The following is a 24,898-nucleotide window of genomic DNA, read 5'->3' as shown; positions in this document are numbered from 1 at the left end:
TAACAAGAAGAAAATAAAACTTAAGTACACAACATTAACTGGTGGAATTTTCTAGCCCTTCATGCCAGCAGGATCTTCCGGTCCTGCTGATGTGAACAGAGATTTCAATGGCTCGCTGGCCCTGCCGTGGGGTTGCCACCGTGGAGGGCTGGAAAATTCCAGCCGAAGTTACACAGTTAAAGCAGTTTACAAAACATCCCCAAAAAAACTCACTTGGTCAGAACACACAAGTAAACTATTTGGCAACATCTTTATAGATTGTAACCATAAAAATCCATTAATATTACCCAAGGCAAAAACTGCTGTCACTTTAGTAAAGGTATACCACCACACACATCTTACTCTCTTCAAAAAAAAGTCGGGGGGGGGGGGTGGTGCAGAAAGTAGGAAACTATAGACCAGTTAGTTTAATGTCTGTCATTGGGAAATTGTTGGAATCTATTATTAAGGAAGTAGTAATGGGGCATTTGGAAAGCCAAAATGCAATCCATCAGAGTCAGCACGGTTTAATGAAGAGTAAATCTTGTTTGGCTAACTTGCTCGAGTTCTTTCAAGATGTGACAAGCAAAGTAGATAAAGGGGATCCTGTAGATGTAGTATATCTGGACTTCCAGAAGGTCTTTGATAAGGTGCCGCACTAAAGATTAATACACAAGATAAGATCACATGGAGTTGGGGTAATATATTAGCTTGGATAGAGGATTGGCTAACCAACAGAAAGCAGAGTGTCGGGATAAATGGGTCTTTTTCTGGATGGCAAGCTGTAACTATTGGGGTGCCACAGGGTTCGGTCCTTGGGCCCCAACTATTTATAATCTATATTAATGACTTGGATTCAGGGATAGAGGGTCCTATAGCTACTTTTGCAGATGACACCAAAATAGGTGGGAAAGTAAGTTGCAATGAAGAAATAAGAAATTTACAGATGGACATGGACAGGTTAGGTGAATGGGCCAAAATTTGGCAGATGGAGTTTAACATGGATAAGTGTGAGGTTATCCATTTTGGTTGGAAGAATAAAAAGGCGACTTATTATTTAAATTGAAAGAAACTTCAGAATGCTTCAGTGCAGAGGGATCTGGGTGCCCTCGTGCATGAATCACTGAAAGCTAGTATGCAGGTACAGCAGGAAATAAGAAAGGCAAATGGAATTTTGGCATTTATTGCTAAAGGAATAGAGTATAAAAATAGGGAAGTGTTGTTGCAATTGTACAGGGCATTGGTGAGACCGCACCTGGAGTACTGTGCACAGTTTTGGTCCCTTTGCTTAAGGAAGGATGTAGTTGCATTGGAGGCGGTTAGGAGGAGGTTCACTAGATTGATTCCAGAGATGTGGGGCTTGTCTTATGAGGAGATATTAAGCAGTTTAGGCTTATACTCGCTAGAGTTTAGAAGGGTGAGAGGAGATCTAATTGAGGTATATAAGATGCTAAAGGGGATAGACAAAGTAGATGTGGTGCGGAAGTTTCTCCTTGTGGGGCATTCTAGAATGAGAGGCCATAGTTTTAGGCTAAGGGGTGGTAGATTTAAATCAGAGATGAGGAGGAATTACTTTTCTCAAAGGGTCGTGAATCTGTGGAATTCACCACCTCAGAGTGCAGTGGATGCCGGGACGCTGAATAAATTTAAGGAGGAGATAGACAGATTTTTAATTAGTAACGGGTTGAAAGGTTATGGGGAGAGGGCGGGAAATTGAAGTTGAGGCTGAAATGAGATCAGCCATGATTGTATCGAACTGTGGGGCAGGCTCGAGGGGCTGAATTGCCTAGTCCTGGCTCCTAATTCTTATGTTCAACTCTGCTGTGGAAATCCAAGAACATCCAAGACTTTCCTAGTTTTTGGATGGCTACTTCAGATTTTGCACCTTTTCTCAGCACAGAGCTAGTCTCAGGACATCTCCCCCACACAGCCACACAACTCAGCTCAACATTGTTTCTTAAATATCTTTTACCTCTTTCATCTTAGATTCCATTGTCCTAAGCACCTTTTTGAACTCAACTTTTCCAAAATATAAAAATTTCATGTTTTTCTATTACCTCCAAATAAAATGTAATAACTTTCCCTTGTTTAGAAGTCCCTTGTCACTTCTAAACTCATTGAAATTTAACAGCTGAAAAATCAAGTCCTTATCTATCACCTAATGCAAATTTTAAAACTTGTAAAGCCACTTCACCAGAGCCTCTCATTACAATTGCATATATCTAGCGTCTTTACTCTCAGACACGCGCGCATGCGCACACACACCCTTCTTTGAAGAATACCACCGTATTTCCAAAATATTAAAATAATAACATCCATCTTGACATCAAGTGCCAATTCTTCAACTGGGCTGTGAATTTAAATACAGGGGCGTAATAGTGCTTGCAAACATCAGTATCTTCATGTGAATAGGTATTAATGTTAATTTTAAACCGCATTGCTTTTACATAAAGTATTGATAGCTTCTGAAATTATGCTTATGGGTTATAAAGGTTGACAAGGAGTTGCTAATATAGCGAAAGAGGATCAAACAATATAAGCAGTTTTTTGTTCCAATATTAAGTAAGTCACTGGATAGTATGGTTATTGCAGTTGTTCCTGTTCAATTTTTTTCAATCTACAAAATCAAGAGCCAATTGCAGTAGCAGGGTTTATATGTACACTCTCCAGCACAGACATCTTACTTAGCTAAATGCTTGATGAGGAGGTCCAACATCTCTTGATTCTTTTCCGGAAGTTTATGAATGAGAGAATGAATTGGCTTGATTCTGGATTCTGGACTACCACATTCTGCAAAAATAAGCAGCAAAACTCTGGATTAGGATGCTGTGTAATATTCTATTCATCTCCATTACACACATCACTGAAATGAACATGCACAGAGTGTACAAGAGCTTTAGTTCTCAATCTTCTTTTACCAAATCAGTGCCCACTCCAATGATATTTCTTTCTTTGAACAAATCATACCTTGTAACATCCTTCTCACCTCTCCTTCAAAATCTTCATTGACCACCACCCAAGCACCAATCTGAGATATGGAGATATCAGACACAGGAACAGGAGTAGGCCATTCAGCTGCTCCACCATTCATTCCACTCAGTTCACTACTCAACTCCATCTTCCCACATTTGTTCCTTGAGCCTTGATAGCCTAGCCTTACAAAAATCTACTGATCTCAGTCTTCACCCCAAAAGTCAGATATCCACCTGTTCCACATCTTTTTGATGAAGTGAGTTTCAGAATTTCGCTACCCCTTACATGAAGAAACGCTTCCTGATATCATTCCTAAATGGTTGAGCTCTAATTTTAAGACCGTGGTCTCTTGGTCTGGAGTCTCTCACCAAAGGAAAGGGTTTTCACCCAATTAAAGCCTGAATAGATGACCTTCCAACCCCTTAAATTCAAAAAATGCCAAAAATTATGAAACCCAGAATTTAACCCCGATGACATCATCTTCTCTTGACCCCTTTCTCTACCTCAGTGTTGTCACATTGCTTGTTCAACATCTAACCATGGATGAACTTCAAATTCTTTCAGCTAAACATTGGATTGACTGAAGGCATAGTGTTTGGCCCCATCACAAACCCTTGATACCAATTCCAGCTCCTTTTCTTGGGTGTCTCAGGTTGAGCCAGACTGTTTGCAAAGTCGACATCCGACGTGATCTTGAGTTGAGCTTTCAAACCCATATCTTCTCCATCATGAAAACCAACTATCTTAACATAACCTGCCTTCGCCATCTGCTCCTCATCCATGCTTTTGGAATTTTCGCACTCACCTATTCCAATGCTCTCCTGGTCAGCTTTCCATTTGCCCCACTGAAACTTGCAAGTTCATCTAAAACTCTGCGGCCTGTATCCTATTCACACACCAAGCCCTGCTCACTCATTGCTCCTGCCTTGCTGAGCTAGATTAGTTCACTGTTCACAACACCTCTGATTTAAAATTCTCATTCTTGTTCAATGTCTTCCAGCTCTATAAAGACCTGTTACGAACAGGAGGGGAGCTACTTAAAACAGCCCTGATTTCCCTCTCATCACCTGCCCATAAACAGAAAGGTTTTTGATTTGTTTCCCTCTTTATAAGCAGTGGTGTATTTCCCAAACCCTCAGTTTTGGTGTGATTCAATTTTTAACAATAATGCCACAGCAAACTCAAGATGGGATGAACTCAAAGGGTTAGCGTATTTGAACACACAAAAACACGGCAGGAGGGTCGCAACGTAGCCTCCTGTCCAATCAGACAGTCAAAGAGGGGTAGAGAAAAGAAGTTTTACAGGGCAAAGACCACAGGGAAAAGAATTGTTTCACATGGGTCCAGAAGCAGAGTCCAATGAGATATTCCTTCATAGAGGTCGGCGGGCTGAAAACTGACGCTTTCACAAAATATATTTTTAAAAATTGATTTTTGAAGCCCAGTCATGGTTGCTGTCCATTTAATGAGATATTTAATGAAAGACTCTGTATAATTCATTTTTCCAGTGGAGTTGACTTCACAAATGAAGATAGGCAAGCGGAGATGATCAGTCTTGTAGTCTGGTACAGTTAATGCAGAAATTCCAGTAGAAACAGTGTAGATGTGGCCAGGTAGGCAATTTGGGCAGAGCCTCTTTTCTGTGCTGCTGCTTATAAATGGTAAGATGGCAGACTGACTTTTGCAGTACAGCAAGGCAATAGAACTGGTTCCACCAGCTACAGGTTAATGCCACCTGACTCCCACCTCTCTACATTGTCTGTGCATCCGTCGTCTGGGTCTGCGAAATGGTTAAATGTTCCAACCATTAAGACATGAAAGGAAGGTTGCGGGGTCCTTTGTCCTAGCAAACGAATGGACTCAGGTTGGCCAGCCTAGCTTAGGAAATGCAGCTGAGTCTTTCTCTTTGAGTTTGGTCTCTGCAGCCCACAGAGGGTAGCTAGTATCTCTTCAGAGAGGAGGTGAAAGTTTCTGTGATACTGCCAAAAAGCTCCTTCTGTTCAAGGGTCACAAACAGACTCAGATTCACCCATTTTAGAAGTTCTTTGCTCAGTTTTAAAAATTTTAGAAATTAGCCATGAGGACATTGATACATATTTTATAAAAATATATAATGTGAGGTCCCCTGACAGTCCTCGTAGCCGCAGAGAAAACAAAAATGAATTCTATTTAATTTTTTTTTAATATATGTGGTCTTATGGAGGAAGAATAGGAAGTAAAGCACATTCATTCTCTCACTCACACTGGCATGTCAGGCAGTGGCAGGGGCAGTGGCAGTTCCCTGCTGCATTTACCTTTTCAAGGTTTAAACCTAGGTTAGTGCATCATTGTCCTTTCCTGGGATGTGGAATGGGTAGGTTGACTTGGGAAGGTTCAAAATCTGTCCTTTGAGGAAGTCTATTCAGGGTTAGAGTTCTGAATTTTCCGCTGCTGGCCACTGTTTTCAGAACTCTGCCTGTTCAACTCCTGATAAAGTGTCCTCTAAAGGGTCTGGGGGTTTTGCAGGATGGTTAGCACATAAGGGGTGAGTGATAGTCCAGCTGCTCTGGGCTATCCGCAGGGGAGTGCCAGGCCATTTGAGCAGCTCTTGGCCAGCTTAGCTCCTGCCTGTACACCCTGGTAACCTGTGGGTTCAGTGGTTCAAACCCAGGGACTGTGGTTAGACTGATTGTCAGGGGATTGGGGTGTTTTAATGTGACTTAGGCCTCTTTCAGGGATTCCGGTTCAGTGTCCGGCTTGGCGCCAGCACCACTGGAGTTTTCTTTTGGATGTGGGCACCTCTGGCTAGGCCTGCCTAATTGCTCTTGTTCAGAGGGCAATTAAGAGTCAATCACATTGCTGCGGGTCTGGAGTCACATGTAGGTAAGGGCAGCAGATTTCATTCCCTAAAAGGGCATTAATGAGCCACATGGGTTTTTATGACAATTGGCAATGGTTTCATGGTCATCATCAGACTTACTAAATTCAAATTTCACCACATGGTAGGTTGAACCCACAACCCCAGAGCATTAGGCTGTCTCTGGAATGCTAGTCAGTGACAATAGCACTATGCCACCGTCTCCCCTCAGTGTTCCAAGTTCTGTTGCTAGGTGCTTTAGGTTGATACAGCCAGCCTTTCTTGGCCTGGATGATAGGAAGATCGTCTTCTGGAAGTGGCCTCTCCCGCATCCATACCAGGTAGAGCTACAGTGCTGTAGCCTAATGGGTTATTATGGATCATTTCAAATGCATGGGTAACCCTGTCAGATTGCCTCATAGTTCTGTAGCAAGATGGGTGAGCATGAGATCCAATCCGGTTGGGATCAGTCTGTTGGTCAGTTGGGTAGTAGATTCCATGTCTTTGGAGCACTGTTACCCTCTGGTGGATGGCCAACTCTCACTGCCCCTAATGGTGGCTGTTCAACCAAGTGAGACATCACCCTCATGCTTTCTGGGCCAATTTGGGAACTTTGCTGGTCCCCATTTAAATGTGCCATAAAGCTATCGATTAGACCAATCAATAGCTTCCTAGCTGGGGTCTTTGGCTTTGGAAGGAGCACTCTCCTAACTTGTTCCATGTGCCCTGGAACACCACTGCCAGCAAGTGGAGGTGCAGCTCCAGCTATACTCCTTTGTGGCTTTTTGACTGGGGGAGGCATCTCATTCCCTGTCTGCTCATCGGTTTGGGCGCTCTCTTTGTCCCTCATTAAATTTGGAAAGAAGGTTTCTGCCAGCCATACTTCAGACAATTCCTTAGCCTTTTCCTTTCCTGGTTTCATAACTGGCCTTTCTTCAGCCTCTTCGACTACATGGGAAATCTCCCTCACTATCTCTTTTCCTGCTCTACGATTTCTCTGGTCCCTAATTAATCTTGTGATACTCTGTGAATCTACTGGCCCTTTAACTTAATTGGTCTGTCTTCAGCCTTGCCACCTTCGAGCAGCCCTCACTCACGGTTTATGGGGTGCTATTTAACCCTTTTGGACCTCTGGACCTTCCCCAGTTCTCTGCTCTCCTGCAGATTTCTGCTGGCTGACATGGGCCTCGTTTCCTAAGCTACACCTTGCTGCCAGCCAAATTGTTTCCGAGGAGGAAATCAATTCCTGCTCCTGGTAATTCAGGGACAATTCCTACTGTAACAGGGCCTGAAACAAGGACCTTAGGTGGATTTATGGAGTAGTACAAACACAGATCCTCCTCCCACTCCACTGATCAGGGTTTTGGCCTTCAGGGGGAACCGGGGGGGGGGGGGGTTGTAGGTTTAGGTTCCCCTCTAACATTAAGGACTGAGTGGCCCCTGTGTCCCAGAGCAGTACAATGGACTTGCTCACATTTTGTTCTGAACTCTGGAAGCTCTCTGGGATCTTGTCCGGCTCAGGCACACAGTGCCATGCCCTCCAAAAGGTAAATTTCGGTAGTGAAGGTCTCTGCCTGCTCTGCTGCATTACCCATTGGGGTGCCCTTTGGGGGACTACTCCTGTGGAGTCCTATTAGATCAACAGGCCTCCCTCGCAATCTCCAGCACTCAGGCTTGGAATGGGCTATTTTACTGCAATTGCAACACACTGATCTCTGGGGATCCTCCCTCTTTTTGGGCTGTGGGGGCAGGCGGGGCTTCTTGCACCCTCCTTTGTTTTTTTCTTTTCTGGGTTGGGGGGGAGCCTTTCCTATCTAGATCACCCTGCTGATCTTTCTAATGCTCTTGAGAATGGTTTGAAAAGGATCTGCCTGAGTTTCCACGCCTATGGGTGAGATCATAGCTGTCTGCTGCATCTCTAACTGTGAGAATTCTCTGCTGCTCTAAGTATACCCGCAAGTTGGAAGGTAGGCAACTTTTGAATTCCTCCAACAATATCAACTCTCACAATTTCTCATAAATGCTTAGATTCTTAGTGACCTTACCCATCAGTTCAACGTGATTTGCTTCAGACGTTCTAACGCGACGTAGGTTTGTGTGGGTTTCTCATGAGTGTTCCAGAATTGCTGGCAACATGCCTTTGGGACTAACTCATAGGCACTTAGGATAGCAGCCTTGGTCTGCTTATAATTCATGGACATTCCAGGAGTCAGCATAGAGTAGGCCACAGCTGCCTTCGAATTAAAAATCTCCAGATATCTGATGGCCATTTTAGCTGTCCTGTTACTTTCTCAAAAGTGGCAAAAATGATTATGTCATGCTCTTCAGATTTGGGAATGAATCTAGCGCACTTGAAGGCCTCAGGGAGTAGTCTGAGGTTAGAGAGATAGGGGGTGCTATCAGGTAGAGAGAGATTTTCCCTTGCAGCTTCCAGCTATCTGGTCTCTCCCTTTGAGCTGCTAGCTCCATTTCCAATTTTCAGAGCTGGAATTCTCTTTCCTTTTCTTGTTCCCTCTCCTGAGATTTTAGTTGCAATCTGAGCTTTTCCTGGCTGGGGTGGGGGCTGGGCGGAGATTTCAGAGTCATGGTTGAACTCTACAGCTAACTGCTCTACCAGTAACGAGAGATCCAAATATTCTGCCAATAACTGGATCAGTTCACTTCCCCTCACTTTACTGGGTAATTTTAACTGTACCTCCCGAGCCACAGCTTTCAGTTATTCTGTACTAAAGTTCCACCATTTTAGAATTTTAGATTCTAATTTTAATTAAATCTAATTAATTTTAGAAATTAGCTATGAGGATATCTATGTATATTTTGTAAAAATTTATAGTGTGAGGTCCTAGCCCCAAGATACACCATCACATCCTCCCCACTAACAGTTAATTCTGAACTTCTTGTTTGATGTTTCTCTCTGAAAGGCATGGTTAAAGGTGTGGGGCCCTGGATACAAAGTCTGGCTGTATCGCTCTGACAGCTTTCTGCACCAACAACTGCACATCCGCCACATGATATTCGTGTCCTTTATGAAAACTTTATGTAGAGCAGTGAATGGCACTATACTTACTGGCTAGTGAGATGAATTCCTCATGCAAATTGTATGTCATGAGAGGCTCTGGAAGATTCCTATAACATTTACAAACAATAAATTAAATAATAGTATTAAATCAATTGCTTCTTAATGTATGTAACTAAAGCGCTCCCAGCTTGGTGTACTTCTGCGCTCAAGTACTTGATTTTTAAATATTGAATTAACTAATATGTTTTATATTTGAATCAGGAATTTTCCAAACAAAATGCATACAAAAATGGCTGTCTTGGTGTCCTAATATATTTAACCATGCAATACTTCAATATTTTATTACAGCCTGAACGGTGAAAATACGAGTCATGGTAGACAGCCTGGAAACAGTGTGGAGGCTGCCAAGTATGGAGGCAGGCTGGGTGGAAGGCTGGCCTCAGTGCACCAGGAACTGTGTAGAAGTTTTTTTTTTAAAAACAATAAAACAAAAAAATCCCTCCAGTCCTCATCCCTCACAACCCACACACTCATGCCCATCCATGCTAACCCATGCCACCTCATGCCCCCCACACAACCCTATGGCCCCTTATACTCTCCTTGCCAACCTATGCCCCACTACCCAAACCCCCATAGCCTCTCACATCCATGACAAATCCCTCTCTACCCACCTCCCATGACTCCCCGATACCCTCTCATGCCAACTCGTCATTCTAACCACCCTCATGGCCCCTCATACCTTCCATTCCAAACTATGCCCCAAGGATTCTCATCTCTTTATGCCAGCCTATGCCCCTCTACTCACCACCATTGGCCCTTTATAGCTTCTATGCCAACGTAGCACTAACTCATGCAAACTATGCCCCCATCCTTTGCCCTTACACCCTCCATGCCAACTCAGCCAGTATCCACCACGGCCATTAGGATCCATGCCGAGATTAAATAAAGTTCTAAGTGTCAATTGCAGAGCCTATTTTTTAAAAAAAACTCTCATTCATAAAAGCCCATTCACATTCCTTCAACTATATAATCTCTTATTAAAACAAACATTTCAATCAAGCACTTATTCCATTATTTAAAAAAAGAATTGGAATTCATAGTCCCAGTCCAAAGAGTCTATAACCACTTGTAGCTGTCCATTAAACTGTGAAATGGCAGGCACCTCACTGTGATAATGGAAGGTTGTGGAATCAGTCATGCAGCACTAATCCAGGTAATGATAACCCTCAGGTTTACGTCAACAGATAGAGGGAAATAGCAAGCAATGATTCTTTTAACACTCCATACAAATTTTTCAAAGGTTTAAAGGGCAGGAGTTTGACCGATCCTTTTGACAGCTCATTGACAGTTCCAATGAATTTATGCACTTCTTACTCCCATTCATATCCAATATTACAAATCCCAAAGGGCATCTTACCTCTCTCAAAGAGGACCTAACCTCTCACATAGGTATCTCCGGGATCATATCCAAAAGGAGTACCCTACCTCTTCAAAGAGTCCGCACAAGGTTTTGACCTGCTCCTGCCAGATCTAATCTGCACACCTTGTGTTTCCCATTCCTGGCTAACGAAAATCAGACATGATTGGAGGCAGCTACTGTCTTATAATAGTAGCTGCTTCAGCAAAATGCACATGCGCAAATCTTCACCTGCCCCCTGAAAATGGTCAGTACTAAGGGCACAGGACTTCTGGATTTTGGCCTCCTGCGCCATTTTTGCAATGACAGAGAGGCTCTCTGTCATTGCAAATATCCAGGCCTACATATTTATTCATAGGATGCGCACACTGCTAGCAGTCAGCACTTTTGCCCATTCTTAATTACATTTGAGAAGATGGTGATGACACAACTTCTTAAACCACTACAGTTCATATGGTGTAGGGGCACCCACAATGCTGTTAGACAGGGAACTGCAGGATTTTGACCCATCAACAATGATAGAATGGGGGTGATATATTTCCAAATAAACATGGTGTGCAACTTGCAGGTGGTGGTGTTCCCATGCAGTTACTACCCTTGTCCTTCTTGGTGGTAGGGTTTAGGTGCCTTGGCAAATTGCTGCAGTACATCTTGTAGATGTTGCATACTGCAACCACCATGTACCAGTGATGGGGGAAGTGAAGGTTTAAGGTGGTGTATGGGGTGCCAATCAAGTGGACTGCTTTGTCCTGGATGGTGTCAAGCTTCATTTGTGTTGTTGAAGCTGTACTAATCAGGCAAGCAGGAAGCATTCCATCACACTCCTGACTTGGGGGCCATCAAGAGGATGTGGAAAGTCAGATGGTCAGTCACTTGCCATAGAATGCCCAGTCTCTGACACTGAGTATTGTTGAACAAAAGTGACATGTCTAAGCTTTTTATCTTGTACTCACCAGGACGCTTCGCATGAATACCAATATAAGGGGAAAACAATAATTTGTACTATATGTGAAGAGAGTGCTGATTGGTTGGCAAGTTGCATTGCCATGGAGATACACCAGTGATGGAGACTGACAGCTAACTGCCAAGCAATTTTTGAAATTTAAACCAGGCAGCTTGATCCTCATTGGTCAAGGCATTGCCCCGAGGAATGAGTCAGTGAATGGCTGTCACTTATTTTGCTTAGCTGAAACAGGCGCAGTGTGTGTACATGTTCTTTGCACTCAGGTGTTACTCAGCAGGGGGTTTCCTTGTCCATGTTTTCCCCGATTCCATAAGACTTTGTAGGGTCTGGAGTGAATACTGAGGACTCCCATAGGCCCTGCCTATTGAGTGTATATACTGTGTCACCACCTCTGGTGAGTATGTCCTGCAGTTGGAAACATTACATACCAAAATTCATTAACATAGGAATTAGGGGTGTAATTGTCACATCAGATTTCAAAGCCTGGAACTTAAACTCATCAGGAATTAACAGCAATATTAAAAAAAAAAACACATTTCATTAGCTTCTGAATACTGAAATTTATCTTTTCAGTATGGCACAGAACTTAAATGACATATCTATGTCTCAGTTTGAAACTCTCCAAAAACAGCAGAGAATAAAAACACTTTGCTTACCGCAAATAGTGTTTCAGTGAACTGGTAATAGTTTTTGTTTCCCATTCTAGTGAGTTGTCCAGATCCAGGTCAGCACAAACCTTTGAATCTAGAAAACATTATTAAATTTACCAATATGAAGATCTCAGTGTCGCTGTGTAAGGAAATCATAGGATTAGAAATAATCCAGAGGCCAGGATACCCATGGTGTCACATACTCTAAAAGCAAAGACCTGATTTTGTTGTCAGTGGAGAAGCAATGGTGCTCACTGTTGATAGAGGGAAGCTGCCCAAAAGGATCCAAATATCTCTGTGGCATGGATTTCCCCGTACTTGACGTTAGTTTGAATCTTGCACCAAGTCAAGGTGATCGCCAAGGGTCAACAACAGTGATATCATCAAGCAGGGTAAACAGCCCACCACATTGAAATATTCTCACAAACCAGGAAGTAAAATGCACTGATTATCTTTCACTTTTTAATATATTTTCACAGATAAATGATTGGGACATACACATGGGATTAAGGGTGCAGCTGAAATATAATAAACAAGCTTTTTATCATAATGGTGAAATTTGACATTCCACAAGTATTAGATCAGTTTTCAGCAGTATTTATGAATTTAAGATGCTGTTAAAAACCCAGTTACACTTCATTCAACAAGGTAAACTTTTCAGGAACTTTTCCAGCAAGGCTAATAATGTAAACGTTCAAGTTCTCATCAGTTCAGCATCCTATGGAGAATCACTGACAACTTCTGGATTTCCATGTTTAACTGCAAAGGTTGCTGTTAGTTTCAGTGGAGTAATAGTGGTGAATGCTGACAGTTCCATTGTCATTTCTACCATAAAATCCAGGCAAATTTTTAGAATGATGAATTCTCAACTGGTAAATCCATATTAACTCCACATAGCAAGACAGCCTCAAGTTAACTTGCTGATACATACCTATGAGTCTCATAACTACAATCACTCATTCATTCCAATTGACATATTAGTTCACGGTTCCAAGAGGTGGAGCCCCGCGCTATATCAATACTCTGGCTTAAGGTCTAAGATCTTAAGGTCTTGGGAGAATTTAACTATTTTCTACTTCTAGCAAATGATTACACAAAAATCTTTGGAACTATTTTATTTTCAAGTTCACCATTACTTTAATGTGTTGGGGTCCATTTCCACTACAAGTTCAGTACCAGTTCAAGGGGAATCCCAATTTGCGTTAAGGTTCTGGTCCTTCCAGGAATTCTCACTCAGGTGCCATTTCCTGCTGGGTTTGTGCTGCATTTACATTATAACTAGCGTCAATGCAAAACAAATAATATGTAAACACATCCCTTTTAACAACTCTAACTATTCATTTTTATGTTTAAATTTTGCTTTTTACTGCAAAATTGCTTTAATACTTGAATTTTGTATTCATTTCTGGGTTATTTTTGCAACTCTTTTTGCCTACCTTTGCAAATTCCTATATTGCTAGAAAGCAACAAAGCTAGTGGACGAAAACCTTTGCCCTGTCTATACACCCTTCCAAACTCTTGTCAAAGTATATATACATTCTATACACAAGGCACCAAACATCCAACTGTGAAGCAGGAAAAATCCATTTAGGGTTTGAAGTGACTTTTGACTAAACAAACAAACAAACAAATAAATAAATAAGATAAAAACAAAAAACTACGGATGCTGGAAATCCAAAACAAAAACAGAATTACCTGGAAAAACTCAGCAGGTCTGGCAGCATTGGCGGAGAACTCTTTTCTTCTCCGCCGATGCTGCCAGACCTGCTGAGTTTTTCTAGGTAATTCTGTTTTAGTCAAATTTAACAACTGGTATTCCCAATATGGAATTTTAAAGTTCAGCAAAACTGTAAAATGCTCCATGTTAATCATAGGATGGTTACAGCACTAAAGGAGGCTATTCAGCCTGTCCTGTCTGTGTCAGCTGTCGAAAAGAGCTACTCATCTAGTCCCACTCCCCTGCTGTTTCTTCCAGTCCTGCAAATTATTTCCCTTTAGGTAATTATCCAATTCCCTTTTGAAAGCCATGATTGAGCCTGCCTTCACTACACTTTCAGGCAGTGCATTCCTGTGTAAAAACGTTTTCCCTCATGTTGTCATTGCTCCTTTTGGTAATCACCTTAAATTGGTGTCGTCTGGTTTTCAACCCTTCCACCAACAGGGACAGTTTCTCTGGCCGGGATTTTCCACTCCGGGCCCAAGTCCTGTAGCGAGGGCAGAAAGCGGGAGTATTTCCCTCCAGAGTCCAGAGGGAAATCACGCGATGCTGGGCTCATTAATTATGCAGCCGGTGGTTTTCCAGCCTTCTTAGCAGCGGGACAGGCAGGAAGTTGCGCGCCCCACCGTCGTATCAAGGCACCATATTTATAAGTGCCCAGACAGCTGCAGCTTTATCCAATTCTGAACTGTGGTCCAAGGAAATGGCTCGGCAGCCCCAGGCAGCACCGGCACCAAGATTCAGCAACGCATCCCTACAAGTGCTGCTGAATGCAGTGGAGGGCAGGTGGGGTGCCCTCTAACCCAGGGAAGGAGGCCCACCAGACTCACCAACCCTTCATGGGAAGCAATCCAGGGTGGTGAACAGTGCACACCAGAGGACAGCCCTGCAGTGCAGGAAAAGGATGAACAATCTCATAAGCACCGCCAGGGTAAGTGAACCCTCTACTGCTCAAACTTACCTCACAGAGTGGGAACTGAGACATGGGCCTCAGTGGCCAGGCCACAATCTGTGCTGCTCATGCATAAAGGGCTTCTCAACATGATGCGTCGATGCCTCAGTCATACTGCAGTCCACGTAGTCTGCAGGTAGAGAGGCAACTGCGGGTCCTTCAGCAAGCCACAGAAAGAGCTCCTATTGTGGAAAGGTTCTGGTGTAGAGGCCACCAGCAAGCACAGCTGATACCATGCCTCCTTGTGAAACTTATCCTTTTATCTGCATGAGCTCACTGCTCTGGAGTGTGCTGCCTAAGTGCCCTAGTGGACTAGCTGCAGTGCTTCTTTCACATGGCATACTGTAGCCAGTGGTTGCTGCTGTTGACTGGCAGCTTGAGTCCACCAACTGCATCCCAAGTGCTCTCAAATCATCTTTCCTTTTTGTACAGGACAAGTTGGTGCACCAGGAAGCATAAGATAGAGATGACAGGAGGGGGCATAGCTCAAGTAAGGCAGCTAATGCCATGCGAAGATAGGGCTGCCGAGCTGGCAGGAGAGGATCAGGACTGGATATGTGGAGATGACAAGTTAGATGCCCGACCTCTATCCAGTAAGGAACAATGCTTAATATCTCTATCTAGAAATCCAAGGGTCATGTGTAGTGTCATGTTGGAGGCAGCTCATGCAGTCACTCACTCTCCCTTCTCACAATTGCAGGTGCCAGCAGGAAGACAGTGAGGTCAGACCCCAAACCTGATTCCGCTGCCATTTCCAGCCCGCAGAGGAGGTTGATGAGGGTGAAGATGAGACTGCACCTGTAGAGCCATCACAGCAGTCACCTGCACCCTCTACCAGCCCAGAGATACACACGTCTATGGGTACGAGAACTAGTTCAGACAGGGTCTCTCAGATCCAACATTGACTTTGTTATCAAACCTGCCAACAAGGGTGGTGCTGTTGTTGTCTGGCGCACTGACCCCTACCTTGTAGAGGATGAGCACCAACTCTCAGACACTTCTTCCTACCTCCCCCTGGACTATGACCCCACCACCGAACATCAAGCCATTGTTTTCAGGACTGTCACTGACCTCATCTGCTCTGGAGATCTTCCCTCCACAGCTTCCAACTTCATAGTCTCCTAACCCCGCACAGCCCACTTCTACCTCCTTCCCAAAATCCACAAACAGAACTGGTGGATCCATCTGTTCCTGCCCCAAGGAACTAATTTCTTCCTATCTTGACTCCATTCTCTTGCCTTTTGTCCAGTCTCCTCCCACCTACATTAGCAATTCCTCTGATGCTCTACATCATATCAACAATTTCCAGTTCCCTGGCCCTAATCTTCTCTTCACCATGGACATCCAATCCCTCTACACTTCCATCTCCCATCAGGATGGTCTGAGGGCTCTCCACTTCTTCCTTGAACAGAGGCCCGAACAATTCCCATCCTCCACCACCACTCTCCTCCGCCTGACTGAACTTGTTCTCTCGATGGACAATTTCTTCTTTGACTTGTCTCACTTCCCCCAAATAAAAGATATGGCTACGGGTACCTGCATGGGCTCCAGTTATACCTGTCTTTATTTGGGGTATGTGGAACATTCCTTGTTCCAGTCCGACTCACGCCCCCTCCCTCAGCTCTTTTCTCGATACATCGATGACTGTTTTGGTGCTGCTTCATGCTCTCATCTAGACCTGGAAAAATTTTATCAATTTTATTTCCAATTTCTACCCCTCTCTCACCTTCACATGGTCTATCTCCGACAATTCCCTTCCCTCTCTTGACCTCTGTCTCCATTTCTGGTGATGTAATGAATATTAGTAGATAGTCTAAGGCCACCGACTCCCACAGTCAGCTCGACTACAGCTTCTCATACCCTGCTTCCTGTAAGGACTCCATTCCATTCTTCCAATTCCACTGCCTCCATCACATCTGTTCCGATGATGCCACCTTCCAAAACAGTGCTTCTGGCAGGTCTTCCTTTTTCCTTAACCAAGGTTTCCCCCTACTGTGGCTGAAAGGGCCCTCAACTGTGATCAACCCATCTCTCCCACCTCTGCCCTCACCCCTTCCCTTCTCTCTCAGAACCATGATAGGATCCTCCTTGCCCTCACTTTTCACCCCACCAGCCTCTGTGTTCAAAGGATCATCCTTCGCCATTTCCACCAACTCCAGCATGATGCCACCACCAAACATCTCCTCACTACCCATCAGCATTCCATAGGGACTTCCCTCTGTAACACCTCCCTGGTCCACTCCTCCATCACCTTCTCACACCACCTTCCCATGCAATCGCAGAAGGTACAACATCTGCTCCTTTACTTCCTCATTGCCCAAGAGCCCAAATGCTGCTTTCAGGTGAAGCAGTGCTTTACCTGCACCTCCTTCAATTTAGTCTACTGTATTCGCTGCTCCCAATGCGATCTCCTCTACATTGCAGAGACTAAAATGCAGACTGGGTGACTGCTTTGTGGAACACCTTCACTCAGTCCACAAGCATGACCCAGGCCTTCCTGTCGCTTGCCATTCCAACACACCATCCTGCTCTCATGCCCACATGTCCGTCCTTGGCCTGCTGCAATGTTCCAGTGAAGCCCAACACAAACTAGAGGAACAGCACCTCATCTGGGGAAGGCGATGGGATAGTGGTACTGAACTAGTAATCCAGACACTCAGGACAATGCTCTGGGGAACAGGATTCAAATCCCACCACTGCAGATAGTAGAGTTTGAATTCAATAAAAATCTGGAATTAAAAGTCTAATGATGACCATGAAACCATGATGCCCATTGTCATAAAAACCCATCTAGTTCACTAATGTCATTTAGGGAAGGAAATCTGCTGGCCTTACCTGGTCTGGCCTACATGTGACTCCAGATCTAAAATAATGCGGTTGACTCTTAAATGCTCTCTGAACAAGGTCAATTAGGGATGGGCAATAAATGCTGGCCTATTCAGTGACGCCCGCATCCCGTGAACAAATATATTTTTTAAAATCTTCCAATTAGGCACTTTATAGCCTTCCGGGCTTAACATTGAGTTCAACAATTTCAGACTATGAACTCCTCCATCTTTACCCCTTTTTTAATCCATTTTTTAAAATTTAATTTTTAATTAATTTATTTTTATTTCTTTATTCATTTTTTAAAATCCCTTTTCCCCAACCTCCCCAGCCCCCCATTGGGCCATCTGTCACTTGTTTCAGTGTAGTGCTTTCACAGAACACTGACACTTTGTTCGGTTATTAACACATTCTGCTATCTTACCTTTATACCACTATCAGAACCTCCTCTAGTCCTTAACACTACCATTAACATTCCCTTTGTCTTGTGTCTGTGGCATCTTTGTCAATCTCTCCCAAGCTCCCACTTATTCCTGAACTTCTATTTTGCTCCACCTGCTCCAACCCCTGTTAAACAGTATAAAATCCATCTCATTTCTGCTTCTCTTTAGCTCTGAGGGAGAGTCATATGGGCTTGAAATGTTAACTCTGTTTCTCTCTCCACAGATGCTGCCAGATCTGCTAAGTTGTTCCAACATTCTCTGTTTTTATCTCACATGCTGGGGGTCACTGCACGGACACGTTTCCGCAACAGGAGTAGCCATGCTCACTGCACTCGGAAGGCTGGTGGAGAAGTGGCCCGTGTAAAGTCCGAGTCAGATGACGAGCCTCTGGGACTGGTCCTAGACAAGACGTTTAAGATGCAGCAAGAGGCAGGGGAGACGTTTAAGATGCAGCAAGAGGCAGGGGAGTATCAGGCAGAGATGTTGGTGGCATTCAACAAAGTGGCACGCAAAGCAGAGGAGTCCATCCGCCTGCTGTCTGATGAAGTTGTACTGACATGTGAACTGACATTGAGGTCTCCATAGGGAGGGTGGCGGATGGAGACCGATGTCCATCAGAACGCCCAGTTTTTGACAGAGATGTGTGCAGACCTGCACTCCATCACTGTTTCCATGGGTGAGGTTTTGTAGTGGCAATGCGAGAGGGAGACCAGGGCACCTCGACCTCCATCTCCATGTGCCCCTTCTCCTCAAGGAGTCGGGAAGGGACTCTTGGGCACTCAAAAGAAAGAGAGCAGCAGGTGCACACCCCTGGGGCCTCCACTCAGGACTCTCAGAGGGTGTGCAGCCCTTTGTCTGTGACCCCATCAGCGTCAGCCCCTGTGACCGCAGTGGGTGCAGCTGCACCACAGCAGGAGACCCAAAGTAAGCCGAGGCTCTCCAGGCATCAAGGACACAGGGGACACCCACCAAAGTCATCAAGGACAGCAGGTCATAGCAGTCAGCAGGCTGACTCCAACCCTGCTGTGGATGTCGGGGTAGCATCTAGATGTAATGGAAGGCAAAGAAAATTTAATCAGTTCTCATGTCACGTGTGGTTGCAAGGGTACAACATCTTTTTTCAATGTTGATACAGCTTTGTAAATATATGGTCACTTGCTCTTTTAGAAGGTCTGATGTCTTTTCATTGCCCTTCATAGTCGTTAAGCCAGTGCGCACCCATTATATTCAGGGGACAACCCAGGTTGGATCTATGTGCCCCGGAAGCATGTGCGCACAGGGAGGCACTGATCATTGCCAAGGCCCTCGCCAGCCATGTGTGAGAAGCCTCCCGTGCATGCTGCTCCATTCACACCCTCGATTCCCAAGCCGTTGCTTTAGCAGAGCTACATGCTGTGTTCCCCTCCAGTTGATCAGACCTGCAGCTCCGCCCACCCGATGAACCAATTCACATCCAGCATCTTGACATCTCCATCATGAGGCACTGGATACTTATGAGTGCTGGGGGGGCATACTGAGAGAATTGGTGATATGAGGGGATGGTGAGGGTTAAAGGGGGCAGTGGGATCCTGTAGGTGGGAAGATGAGGGTCCTTTGATGGCAGGTGACCTGTGATGACATCTCCACCATGAGGCACTGGATACTTTTGAGGCAGAGTCCAATACCTTTCACCCTCCCCCCATTACCTACATGCCCACCCGCCTCTGTAAACATTCACCTTCCAGATATTACCTTTGACCTCCCCATAGACACCCTAGAACCACACCCTCCCATCACCCTTTGCCCAGTGCAGATTAACGTTACTGTCCCCTTCCTTCCAGAGGAGCCCACCCCAGTACCTGTTGAGATGCCCTCCCCCAGTATCGTCCTGCTAACCCCCAGAAACCCATTTATTTCCAACTGCCCTCCAACAACTCTCAGTGCGCTTTTGCCTGCCATCATAGGACCCTCACCTTCCCACCCTACAGGATCCCACTGCCCCCTTTAACCCTCACCATCCCCTCATATCGCCAATTCTCTCAGTATGCCCCCCAGCATTCAGCAGTAGACTGCACAGACCCCTCCTTCCTCCCCCCACCCCCCCAAAACTGCCCATTCACACTTGCACACACCTCCCCCCACTGCCCATTCACACCCGCACACCTCTCCCCCACTGCCCATTCACACCTGCACACCTTTTCCCCCACTGCCCATTCACACCTGCACACCTTTCCCCCCTCCCACAGCCCATTCACACCTGCACACACCATCCACAAACCCCCACCCCCCTCACAATACCCTACTCTGCTAGGGCCCTTCCCATGATCCTACTCCATAAAAAACATCATCCATCCCAGATCCCTACTGCTTTTCATTCTTTTCCCCACTCACAACCTTGCCCCTCTCTAGGATTCTGCACCTGCCCCACTTCTTCTGCCCGGTCTTCCCCATCTTCTTGCCCCCACAAGAGGCAGGCCATTACCACACCATTCAACCTCATGCTGTCACTCACCTGTAAAGCAGTCTGCCCGATCAATGCCACACCTCATAGGATCCACCAGATTGATGCCACGCCTCCCAGAAGGGCCCACCCGATCGATGCTACACCTCCCAGAAGGGCCCACCCGATCAATGCCACAGCTTCTAGTAGGGTCCGCCCGATCGATGCCATGCTTCCCAGTAGGGTCTGTCTGATTGACGCTATGCTTCCCAGTAGGGCCCACCCGATCTATGCCACATCTTCGAGTAGGGTCCGCCCGATCGATGCCACAGCTTCTTCTAAAGTCCACCTGATCGATGTCACACCTAGTAGAGTCTGCCCGATCAATGCTATGCCTCCCAGTAGAATCCACCCATCAATGCCACAGCTTCCAATAGGGACCACGCGACCAATGCAAGTGCTGCTGGAGCGTCCACGAGTGATGGACCACGTGGTGCTCAGGGAACCCACCAGATTCAGAATCCTCGATCTTTCCCAGCGTCCGAGAGTTCTCTCAATCCTCTATCCAGGTAAGTCCCGACATGTGTACCCCACAACAGGTTGGCATGAACTTGTTCCGGGCCGGAGTGATTTCATGCCAGCGGTGGTGGGTGTGGTGGGGAAGTGGGGGGCAGTGGTGGTGGGGGGTGCAGGATGATTGACAAGAGGGTGGGGGGGTTGGGGAGAATTCCAGTTGGGGGTTAATTTGAATCCCGTCAATGGGATGCACAGGGGCTTTCCAACAGCCTATGGCAGGATTGGCAATTTGCCATTATCTTGCCACCAGTCGGCTCTGCAAGTTTCCATCGACAAATCCTGCCATTGGGAAACCGATTTTCATGTTCCCACGGGATTGCCCACCCCCACCCACCATGAGAGCCACCAGTGGCTGGATGTTGAGATTTCTCTCTCCCTATCTAATCTGCCCAGACTCCACATGAAGACCTTTATCAAATCTCCTCTTAATCTTTTCTCCCCAAGGACAATATCCCCAGCTTCTCCAATCTATCCATATAACTGAAGTTCCTCATCCCTGGAACCATTCCTGTAAATCTTTTCTGCACCCTTCTTTATGCCTTCACATCCTTCCCAAAATGTGGTGCACAGAATTGGACACAGTACTCCAATTAAGCCCGAACCAGTTACATAATTGATCATGATAATTTCCTTGCTTTATTGTTCATCCTTGTTTTTGTATTCTATTTCCCTCTTTATAAAGCCCAGTATCCCTTTTATGTTAGCTGCCATCTCTTCTCTTACTCTCTCTAAGCTTCTTATTACTTTTTCTGAACTTTTTATATTCAACCTGGTTGTCAATTGTATTATCCACCTGACATATGTCATATAGACCCCCCTTCTGCACCATCTTACTCTGTATTATCTTTTGTCTCCCTGGGAGCTTGGGCTTTGTCTGTCCTATCTTTCCCCTGTGGGAATGTGCCTTGACTGTATCTCCTTTTTAAAGGCTGCCCATTGTTCTGTTATAGTTTTGCCTGCCTATTTCCAATTCATTTTTGCTAGATCTGTTCTCACCCCATCGAAGTTGGCTCTCCTCCAATTAATTATTTTTACTCTGGATTGTTCCTGCTCCTTTTCCACAGCCAACCTAAACCTCACACTATGATCACTGTCCCCCAAATGTTCCTCTGCTCACACTTGATCCACCTCATTCCCCAGAACCAGATCCAGCAAGGCCCCCTTCATTGGGCTAGAAACAAACTAATCTATAAAATTATCTTGAACTCTTCCCCCCTTTGCTCATTACACCGTTCCTATCCCAGTCTATATTGGGCTAATTTAAGTCCCCATTGTAACTACACTGTAATTCTTGCACTGTTCTATAACCTCCTTGAAAATGTGTTCCTCTATAACTTTCCCAATAGTTGGTTGCATATGGCATACACCCAGTAGTTTAAGATACCTCTATTGTTTCTTAGCTCTAAGCAAATTGATCCTCTTCAGCACTGTATTGCTCTCTTTAGTCAATACTTTTACCCTTGCCCCTTTCTTTCCTTTCTTATCTTTCCTGAACAACTTGTATCCAGGAACTTTTAGCATCCAGTTCTGCCCTTTCTTGAGCTGGGTCTCAGTTATCGCCTTCTCCATTATGGATAACTGCACCTGCAGCTCACCAACACTTATTCAATGCAATTTGCCTGTTTCATACATGCATAATTGAGGAGGATGCATTTTAGTTTAACTTTACATGAAACACCAAATTTCATTCTAAGCATCTAATTTATTGACTTGATTGGCAGAATCAATGCTAACTTCAGCTGTTAGAAATATTTTCCACAGTTTTACCCAGATAAAGCACATAGGGCTGGATTTTCAAGCAGTTGAGGAGACTCCAGCAACCTTTAAAAATGGTGGGCAGGACCCGGACTCAGAAGTTCCACCCCCATTTCCAGCAGATCCTATTTTCGCCAGTAGTGGAAATGGGGTGGGGTGTAAAGTATACAGGCATGAATTATGCATTGACTGGGCTATTGAAACTCAATGCACAAGATAAGCAGGTCAGATTTTCACTCCAGAAATGGCCTCCATCAGCACTGTGTGTTCCATGACTTTATGGCGGAGGCATAAATGCTTGTGGGTGGAGGATAAGGCATGTAGAACTATCAAGATGTCAAGTTATTTAAATTGCCTTCCCTTGAAATTCAGAATAAAATTGCTTGCAACTGTGGGAGTGAAAAAAATCTGTTCTATCAGTTTCAGTAGATGTCTGTCATCATAACTCCAAGGGGTATCATTATAGCATTATCACTGCTTGACTGCTTTCACAACCTGGCATCATCAGAGGGGTTGAGGGGGGAAGAGTTGTAAGTTTACAGTTTGATTGACAGCTCCAAAAGGTTATTAAAGAATCAGCAGCCTTTGATGTGGGGTTATGAATACAAATAATTTGTATAAATACAATTCACTAAAAAATTACAATTAATTAATTGTAGGATAGTATTTCTATACATTCTTTCTTCTCAATAATTGTTTGTTCAAATGACTATTTTATAAGGGATTAAGTACATGAGGGGATTTAAATGTATTGAATGGGCCTATATTTGGAGTTTCGAAGAATGAGAGGCGATCTCATTGAAACCTACAAAATTCTCAAGGGGCTTGATAGGATGGATGCTGAAAGGTTGCTTCCACTAGTTGGAGAATCTAAAACACAGAGGCACATCTCAGGTTAAGGGACTGATTATTTATGAAAGAGCTGAAGGGAAATTACTTCACTGAAAGGGTTGTGAATCTTTGGAATTCTCTACTCCAGAGGGTTATGTATGCTCCATCGCTGAATACATTTAAGGCTGGGATGGACAGAGTTTTTTGTGTCTCAGGGAATTAAGGAATATGGGGACCAGGCAGGAAATTGGGGTTGAAGCCCAAGATCGTATTGATTGGCAGAGCAAGCTCGACGGGCCAGATGGTCGACATTCCTTTTTCACGTGTTCTTGTGGGCTTTCATGAATTAAAGTGTCTTTTTTATATATAGTGTAGCCTGCAATACTTAGGACTTTGTTTTATTTTATCTCAGCATGGCTGCTGAGGTTTACCCATAGCTGTACTAGCTAAGTTGGCATGCAGGGTGTAAGGGCAAAGGGTGGTGGTTGGGGAGGCATGAGTTGGCATTGGGCTATAAGGAGCCATGGGGAAGAGTGGGGGAGTATGGGTTGGCATAGGCAGAATGAGGGACCATTGGGGTGGGTCGGGGACACGGGTTGGCATGGAGGGCATGAGGGGCCAATTGGAACAGGCAGGGGGCATGGGTTGACATGAATGGGACATGGGGAGTGGCTGGGTAGGCGAGGGGGTGTGAGGGCTAGAAGGCTTGATATTTATTAACACAACTGAGACAAAGCTCCAGAGAACCAAGGCACATAATTTAACCAGCCCACCTTGGCACTCAGCAGTCCCTTTAGCCACCTTCAATTTGTATGCGCAACTGCACCCTCCACCCACAACCCCCCCTCATCCCCGAAGCAAAAATCACACCGTTCGGGGAATTTTTTTCCGAGGTGGGGACGCAGAGTCAGGAAATTTCCTGACTCCAACTACCTGCCTCTAAGCTGAAAATCCAACCCATAATGTGGGTGGACTGAAATAGCAGGAATAATTCCCCTACAGCAGAGGGTTATGGGAGATTTAGTAGAGGCATTCAAAATTATGAGAGCTTTTGTTAAAGTAGGTAAGGGAGAAATTATTCTTACTGGTAGGAAGGCCAGCAACCAGAGTACACAGATTTAAGATAATTGGAAAAAGAACCAGAGGAGACCTTATTTTACAAAGCGGGTTATCTTCACAACTTTTTAAAAAAAGTAACATGACAAATTACATCTAGATATAATTCCTGTTCTATTATTCAGTTATTATTATATTGATGGACTGGTGTCTAAATATGTCATCTTTCTGGCAACTTCTGCAACCAAGCTGGTGCCAAGAATAGTGCTCTGCAATTCTATGAATTTCCCCAATTTTAAAAATCTTATGTATAATAGTTCTGACCTGAATACAGCCATTTTTGTCTTGCTTAGTTATCAGAACACTTACCACTCAACAAACTCATTAGCCTCTGGACTTTTGAACTGACTCCAACCACTCTATATAATCCTTGATCATTGAGTCCTGGAAAACAGATGAAAAACAATAAGATAAAAGCAAAAAAA

At 44.7% G+C, this 24,898-nt stretch overlaps 1 protein-coding gene across 5 annotated transcripts in view; it reads right to left on the bottom strand.

Moving 5' to 3' along the window:
- arhgap10 (Rho GTPase activating protein 10) overlaps window positions 1-24,898 on the bottom strand; it is a 305,162-nt gene that overhangs the window by 80,249 nt on the left and 200,015 nt on the right. For 4 of the 5 annotated variants that reach the window (XM_041193989.1, XM_041193998.1, XM_041193964.1 and 1 more), the window contains 4 exons: window positions 24,783-24,857; window positions 11,845-11,932; window positions 8,856-8,914; window positions 2,664-2,769 (listed from right to left, as the gene is read on the bottom strand). In XM_041193989.1, the coding sequence (XP_041049923.1) occupies window positions 2,664-2,769; window positions 8,856-8,914; window positions 11,845-11,932; window positions 24,783-24,857 (328 nt within the window). Of the gene's footprint in view, window positions 1-2,663; window positions 2,770-8,855; window positions 8,931-11,844; window positions 11,933-24,782; window positions 24,858-24,898 lie in introns of all 5 variants that reach the window. The other variant, XM_041193972.1, reaches the window with a different exon arrangement.

This window comes from Carcharodon carcharias, chromosome 1, assembly GCF_017639515.1.
Source record: "Carcharodon carcharias isolate sCarCar2 chromosome 1, sCarCar2.pri, whole genome shotgun sequence".
In the NCBI taxonomy this organism is placed as follows: domain Eukaryota; kingdom Metazoa; phylum Chordata; class Chondrichthyes; order Lamniformes; family Lamnidae; genus Carcharodon; species Carcharodon carcharias.
The sequence above is the reverse complement of the archived record's forward strand: the minus strand, read 5'-3'. Positions and strand labels throughout refer to the sequence as shown.